A 7500-nucleotide genomic window follows, 5' to 3' on the forward strand; every position below is an offset into this window, starting at 1 on the left:
ATAGATAGGAGTTTTAAACAATCGAACGATTCTCATTGGCTGGATCACTCTAATTCCTGATCAGCAGTAGAGCGGTTTTCAATCGAGTGTCGAAAGTTGTTAGCGAATAGCTTTGCTTTTGCATTACTTCACTCACTGATTGGTTCTTGCGCCATTTTGTCAACCAATCAGAAGTGAAACCAAATCCAATCGTGGCTTGAACGTGCACATTTTTTTGCGCTTTGAGTCGGCTACGTGTAATTACTTCGAGGTTTGACTGGTTTACTGGATTGTCTCCGTCCTTTTTGATTGGCCAAAGTAATTACTTTGGTTTTGGTTTGATTGAAACTTGCTCTATACACAATTCAAAGTTTGACAACGAATACGATTAAATTACCATGTTTGATAGAGTCCTTACCAAGGTGCGGTTGTGAAAGACCCAAAATCGTTCCCAATACAACCACTGAAAGAAATTTCATGGAGATTTCATAATCTTAGCTTCTCTCCTCTGTCGCTTGAAATGATCCTCAGTTCTGGATGAAACTGGCACTAGAAAAAGAATAACAACACGAAATGTGATATTGAAAAAAATTGATTCGCACTTCATTTAAGTTGGTTATAAATGTGTAAAATGCCAAGATCCTGTTTACTAAGAAAAAAATCCTAGCAACTAAGCAACTAGTTCGAGGTAGACCGTTATTTATCAAAGGAACAGTCATTCAAACTAATTGGAATGGAACAGCGTCCAAGAAATCTCTAAAATTCTAAGTCGGATATAATTCGTTTTCACACCGGATTTCATGAAAGAAAACTTTGGACAGTTACCTCGAGTTTTTATTTTTTTTAAAAAAAATATCTCAGTTCATGAGTAATCACGGGGAACCTGGAAATCATCATTAAAACAGGACGTCCGCTCCCCCCGGACTTGCGGGAATTTTGCTCTTTACGACGTAAGACAAAAACATTTTACAACATAGTGGTACCATCTCGTTTAGATTAAAATGACAACAACAACACAAAAATTACCCACCAGACAACTATATGTTCCGTTCCTCTTGGGCACTCAACATTTCTGTTTTGAGGACATGAGCAGTGTTTCTTCAAATCGGTGGAATCGCACCGAGCCCTGTACCTGTTGTGTTTCCATTTGAAAAAAATAACAACTCAAAAAGCAGGATCTGATTTCTTGTTCCACTCTACCAAACCGAATCCGGATCGGGATTCTGACACATAAAAACAACACATTTAATTAATTTCAGGCTTTTTTCTTTCTTAATTACGGCTTCTTACCTTTGTGTAGTTCTCCAAAGCGAACAACGCCAAACAAAGCGTTTACAGAAATTCAAAGGGTGAATTTATCAGGAATTTTGGTTAATTACGCTTATCGACCAGTCATATTACTTTCGTCCTTGTTGAGAATATCCTTGGACAATCCTTTCTTGTTATGTTTTCTTTAATTAAGTACCTTAGTGAAAATTTAAAGCCCACAAATTGAATTACTAGGAGTGGAAAATGTGTCCAAGTTAATATCGACAGGTGGTTCGCTTGCTACTGGTTCGTGAACGAAAATTAACAACCTGCAAGTCTTGAAGTATTCAATTTTTAAAAAAAAAATTCCTTTACGTTCCCGTGTAAACTACTTTCAGATGTACACTACCCAGGCGCGAGAATCGAGGCGCCACCTAATGACTTAGTTCATTTTCAAGGACTATTCATTTCGCTGAAACTTTACCATAGGCCACTGATAGATAAAATGATTTGAGTTGATCCGATTGGTTAATAGGATTATTGTCAGTTGTCATACTCCAGTATATCACTGTGCCCGCAATTTATATAAAAAAGAAAACAGGTCTTGGAGTAAATAAAAGAGAAATGCACAGTTTTCGAAGGGTTTGTTCGGTGCTTATTCTTCACTCTGCCCGCTGAAAGAAAAAAAGGAGGGGTTCTTGTTTCCGAGACTGAATTCGCGAGAATACAAACCTCCGTATTTTTGATACACAATATATTTTATTAATCATTCCCTCTCGGCCAGGTCAAATATCTGGAACAGTTCGCCGTCTTTTTCTTACTTGCGCCGCTGTTACAAGTGCGCAAACTGCAAAGTTTCAGTCTTTTGCAACCTCGATTCCACACCCTTCCTTTTTTTTGTACAGACAAAAGATCCCTGGTTCTGGTACCGTGTGAACAGCGTCTTGCGCCTTAGTAGAATCGCTGTGAAAAAGCCGCAGAAGTGTCTATCAATGAAAAAGAGAGAATATAGCCTGACTGTGTGGAAAGGATTCTCTCAAAATAACATCTGGAACTTCATTTTTCTGTAGAATAACCTTTTTTGTTGATATTCTTGTCTTCTGAGGTGGACGTTTTTCAGGACATTTCATGAAGATTTCTTAATTGGTCATCACGCCCAAATCGATGCTCGATGCCGGACGATAAGAACACATTGCAGGCTTTCGGTGGTAATTGTTTAGATTAAATTGTTATAAATTGGTTTTGAAAATTTCTTTCTGAACGTAGCCTTGAAATGCCCTTAAAGCGATATAATTCACGAAATAACTCGCTCACTGGAAATCGAGCGATTATGAGACACCGAACATTGAGAAATATCCGTGACTGGCAGCATGAGAGTTGGTGATGTCGGTGACGTGATAGATGTGTCGCGATTCGGCCTGGGCCCCAACATACCCCTCTCACTGGCCTATAAAGGTATCTAAAAGATGGCTCCCATTGCTCAGGGCTGGTATGAGCGATACACGAGTCGAAATTCAAGGAGTGCATAGTCATAATAAGTATCTCTGGCAAAGCGCTCAGAGGTAACCCTCTTGCTTTTCTTTTAGGTATTTCGTCTGTGTACGGGTACATTTCATCATGCAGCTCGTATACTTACCACATGTATGACACAATGAGTAAGTATTAATAACATATCGATGCCGCCGGTTAGTTGAGGGTATTGCAAGGATAAAACATTTCCTGTCGCTTCTAAGTGATCGGTACGTCACTTACCACGTACGGGACATGACGAGGGTTTGGAGAGATTGTACGACACTCGACAGGTGATTGGTATCAATGATTTGATTTAATTTAGTTGTTGTTATTTTCTTTGTTTTGCTACACTAAGTGACAGGAAAAAATATCTTTGACCACTTTTTCAACCAAAGATAAGCTAAACGAATCATAACCCGAGTATCAGACCTTCCCCGTCGGCCTCTCCTCTTCTAAGAAAATCCTGATACTCAGGCTAAACGAATCACACCTTTGAAGGCAAACATTTTTCCGCTTTTGTAGTGAGCTAAATATGCATGAGCGGTTCATCTACTGTTTTCAGTGCTTGTACGATAGTTGTGGCTGACAGGAGAAAAAAGCGATCAGAATTCAAGAAACAAGTTTCATCGAGTAGACAGTAAATTTCATCCCAAATTATTGCTTTTTTTCCCTAAATGCGAGACTTTATCTATCAATTGTCTCTAATGTAACCGTTCTACCAGAAAAAGGCATTTCATTTCACGTCACTTTGCGATGAAGTCTGCAAATTATGATCGGACTTAAATCCCCGGTGTTGATCCACTTTGCGGAGGGTAGTACTCCCACAATCTGCTGCTCGTCGGTTGCTCCTGAATGATCAGTCGCGGATAGCTCATGAGCTGGTGTCCAACATAAATCATCGAATTGTGGAAGAAACCAGCCTGACACATCGTTTGAACTACATTTCCACTGTGAATCTGTGACAACGCCGTCAGTAAAGGAGCCAATGATCTTAGCGCCATCTTTACTAGCTTCTGCCCTTATGGCAATCAGCTTGGTTGTCTTAGGAATGGTGAAGTTGACAGCCAGAGACAAAAACTCTGAACAATGAACATCTTCAAATGAGGCTCTCGAGTTCCTGGTTAATATCTTACCGTCTGCGTAAATAACCATCCTCTGGTGGCAGCTGAAACTGGCCTGTAACACACCTATAAAGAAAGCGTGACCGTCAACATCATAAACATCTACGGACGGTTTGCCACCAATAGCTACCAATACCTTGAGACCGAGGCGACAATGGTGTAATGTACAAATACTGGATGGCACACAAACTAAAGAAGATAATGAGAGATCTTTTTTCTTTTTTCATCCACCAACGTGGTGGCGATGAAGTAACTTAAAAACACCTACAATAAGCGCCAAAAGGGTTGAGACACTTTCCCTTTTAAGGAATCTCGGACAAATCCCTCCCACAAAGTTTTTCCATCTAACCCCCTCCCCACCAAACAATGTTGTTTTCTTATCGCCAACTCTTCCTTTTTCCGTTACCAACATTGAACGGGGGAGGCGGGGAAAGAGGAGGGAGTGCAAGTGGAAAATGTAACGTTAAGTTGATTTTTCCATAATTGTTGTCTTCCCAGTTCAATGTCTCAACTATTTTTGTCGCTTATTGTAGAAGCATAAGAAATCGTATGAACGCGAACACAATTCGTGATTTATAGGCACGAGTGAAGTTCGTTGAGTTCAATTCGAGAACTTTCAAATATCACAAGGGGCCATAAATCACGAAATGCACAGGAAAGTACATACGATTTTTATTTATTATACACTCAGCAAAATTACTCCATCGCTGTGTTACCATATCAACTTCCATATTGCACTCTGTGATCAATTTATGTATACGTCATTGACCAATCATAAACGCGATATTCTGTTGAGTATATAATCATAAAAGATTAATTAAAATAAAGAAGTTTATTGCCTATAAACTCGGTATCACACTTGAAATAGTACTTCTAAATAACTGTTAAATATGCTCTGGGGATTCAATGAGTAACGAGAATAAACCAATTTTATTCCCGAGGGCCACGAGATGATTTTGTTTAGGACTGAATTTTAAGATATCGAAATTAGGGTATTGAGAGCCCCGCTCTCTTAGGTCTTTGCACGCAAAGAAAAGTCCATTCATTAGCAGTAGGGAATTTTAGCAAGAACCGTGACGATGACGACTTCGAGAACGTAAGCCTTCTGATAATTAGGGAGTTTAAAAGCTTTCGACGTTTTTGAGCCGCAGACGGCAACCGGAAGTGAACTGTTTTCCATTTTAACTTGTCTTGTCAGTATCTCCTTTGTATTGCTAAGTATCTTTCCTCCATCAGAGATGATTAGGTTAACAACCTGGGAGACAATACTGTCCTGGCATGCGAAATGTTCATTTCCGGTTGCCGTCCGCGGCTCAGAAACGTCGCGTGCTTAGTTTAAGCACGCGCGTTTTTGAGACGCGGACGGCAACCGGAAGTGAGCTGTTTTCCCTTTTAACTTGTTTTCACACAACCACATTTCATTGCCAAGTTTCTTTTTCCCATTAGAGATGTTTAGCATAAAATCTGGGAAACACAATTGTCCTGGCACGCGAATTGGTCTCTTCCGGTTGCAGTCCGCGTCTCAAAAACGCTCGTGCTTAAGCTCCCTATAACCCCGCGATTAGTTTCGCGATTCCTCCTAGTTGATCAGAATGTAGGTTGAAAAGGCAACTTTCCAGGGATTGAATTGGTGTAAATAACGTTTAACGTTAGAGGGAAAATTGAAAATTCATTGCCCGGTGCTCAAGTCCTCCTTAAAATGCACAATTTGCGCTCTTTACGTGGTAGCTACAATCTAAGACATAACTGTTGGGACAGTGTTCGCTCTTTCCCCCCTCAATGTTGACAAAAGTCGGAACGGTATAAATACTTAGTTGCTCAGGCGAGAAAAAAATTTTTCTAAGGCAACATTGAGGGGGGAGAGGGAGCAGGCATTATTCGTAAGTTAAAATCGAAGTGCGGCTCAAGTGTCCCAACTAATTATGTCTTAGATTGTAGGGTGAAACAGCAAAAGAATGGAGCAAAATGCAAAACGCAGGAACGGCGCTTGCAGAACCATAATGATTGTTTTTGCTCATAATGATTAAAAAAGAGAGGTTGAGGTAAGAAAGAGGATCCCTATGCCCAGTCATACTTTGTTTTTTTTTTTTTTTTGGGGGGGGGCGGGTGTGGTGTGCTGCACACAGGGTTAGGTGTGTAGTTAGTCTGCAGCTTAGTGTATTCAGTTGCTTAATTAACTCTCTCGCTTTCAGCTGCAGCCAGCGGCTGTCTGCCTGGCGTACTAGGCTTCGTACCGGCTTGGATCACGACATTGACAGCTACCATCTTCACCAGGCTACGAAGAGGCAGAGACGCCATCAGAATCAACAACAGAGATGAAGAGTAATGATCCTACGACTGAGGATCTACATCGGCCATCCATCATGCTTTTTAAAAATCTATTCATAGTTTCGCAAAGCTATTTGAAGTTCTCGTTCCCAATGCCGCGCATATTTACAATTTCATTACGTCATTACAAATGGCCAAATATAATTTGGATTGCTATCAAGGGACCATAAAGGACAATAAGACGGGTTTTTTTACCTTTCTTATTCGTTGCGTCGATTCCTATTCCACGATTGCAACTCGACTTGAAATCCTATTATAACAAAAATGGAACTAGGTCATACTTGATTAACTTTACAGGGTCGGCCAGGGCGGAAGGGGGGGGGGGGGGGGTGATATACCGAATACCGTATTTAAGCTGCAATATACCGTATACCCGATTTAAAAAGCCCCTGTATACCGTATACCCAAAAACTCTGGCCGACCCTGACTTTATTAAGTATGACATAAAGGTAAGGGTACAAGGCTGGCGCAGTGGCTCTCTAATCTGCACCGAGAGATTTCTCTCCGAGTACTCCAGTTTTCCACTCTCTCGCTCAAAACCAACATTTGCGTTAATTGTTGAATTCAGTATACAGTATCTCCAATGAGTGCTCCAGCGCTAGAACGATTAGACACTTTAAATTATAAAGTTTCTTTCCTTTCCTCGTTTTTTTCCTGTTGATTTATGGTCTGCGCTTCGCGCTTGAGCAATAAATCAATGAAAAAAAAAAAGAAAAACAGAATCCATAACCGTACAGTATGGACCTTGAACTCGGTTAGTAAGATGTACACCTGTCTTACCTCTCACGCCTTAAAAAAAAAAAAGGAACTTTGTTTGAGCATGTCAAGTCGCTCGAGAACTAATTGGGAACACTGACGACTAAAATTAACAATGAAAGCAAATCAAGTCAAATGTTGGTTTTTACCGTTTAAGACTCAGCATAAGAATGTAATATAAATGATCAACCGAAGCGCGCTTTACGCTCTGCGACCAAAAAACTATTAATAGTTCCTAAGTCATTCATAACTACATACGGCGATAGAGCATTTTCAATTGCTGCGCCTAAGCTTTGGAATAATCTACCAGATTCGATAAAATATGCTGAAACTGTCAAACAATTCATATCTCTAGTTAAGACATATCTTCTCAAAGAAGCGTTTGACTGATTCTTAAGTCTTAATACTTTACAGATTTATGTTTTACCTTATCATTACCTTTTTTGTTATTAGCTTTAGTTTTTGTATTATGTATCATGTAGTGTACACGCATTGAGGTGTAGCAAAATGCGTATTAAAAGCTGTAATTAAAAATTAAATTAAATTAAAATAAACG

General features: G+C 39.9%; 2 protein-coding genes across 3 annotated transcripts in view; both read right to left on the bottom strand.

The window, feature by feature from the left end:
* Positions 1–1611, bottom strand: part of LOC137974350 (uncharacterized) — a 22738-nt gene extending 21127 nt beyond the window's left edge. Inside the window, exons 1-3 of the mRNA XM_068821282.1 lie at positions 1270–1611; positions 1010–1202; positions 398–528 (exon numbers count right to left, since the gene is read on the bottom strand). Coding sequence (XP_068677383.1) covers positions 398–458 — 61 coding nt within the window. The 5' untranslated portion in view covers positions 459–528; positions 1010–1202; positions 1270–1611. The remainder of the gene's footprint in view (positions 1–397; positions 529–1009; positions 1203–1269) is intronic.
* A 1445-nt stretch (positions 1612–3056) lies between these two features.
* LOC137974358 (uncharacterized) overlaps positions 3057–7500 on the bottom strand; it is a 5490-nt gene continuing 1046 nt past the window's right edge. For both annotated transcript variants that reach the window (XM_068821295.1, XM_068821294.1), the window contains 2 exons: positions 6384–6438; positions 3057–3926 (listed from right to left, as the gene is read on the bottom strand). In XM_068821295.1, coding sequence (XP_068677396.1) covers positions 3478–3926; positions 6384–6438 — 504 coding nt within the window. In that variant the 3' untranslated portion in view covers positions 3057–3477. The remainder of the gene's footprint in view (positions 3927–6383; positions 6439–7500) is intronic.

This window comes from Montipora foliosa, chromosome 10, assembly GCF_036669935.1.
Source record: "Montipora foliosa isolate CH-2021 chromosome 10, ASM3666993v2, whole genome shotgun sequence".
NCBI classification, from domain to species: Eukaryota; Metazoa; Cnidaria; class Anthozoa; order Scleractinia; family Acroporidae; genus Montipora; species Montipora foliosa.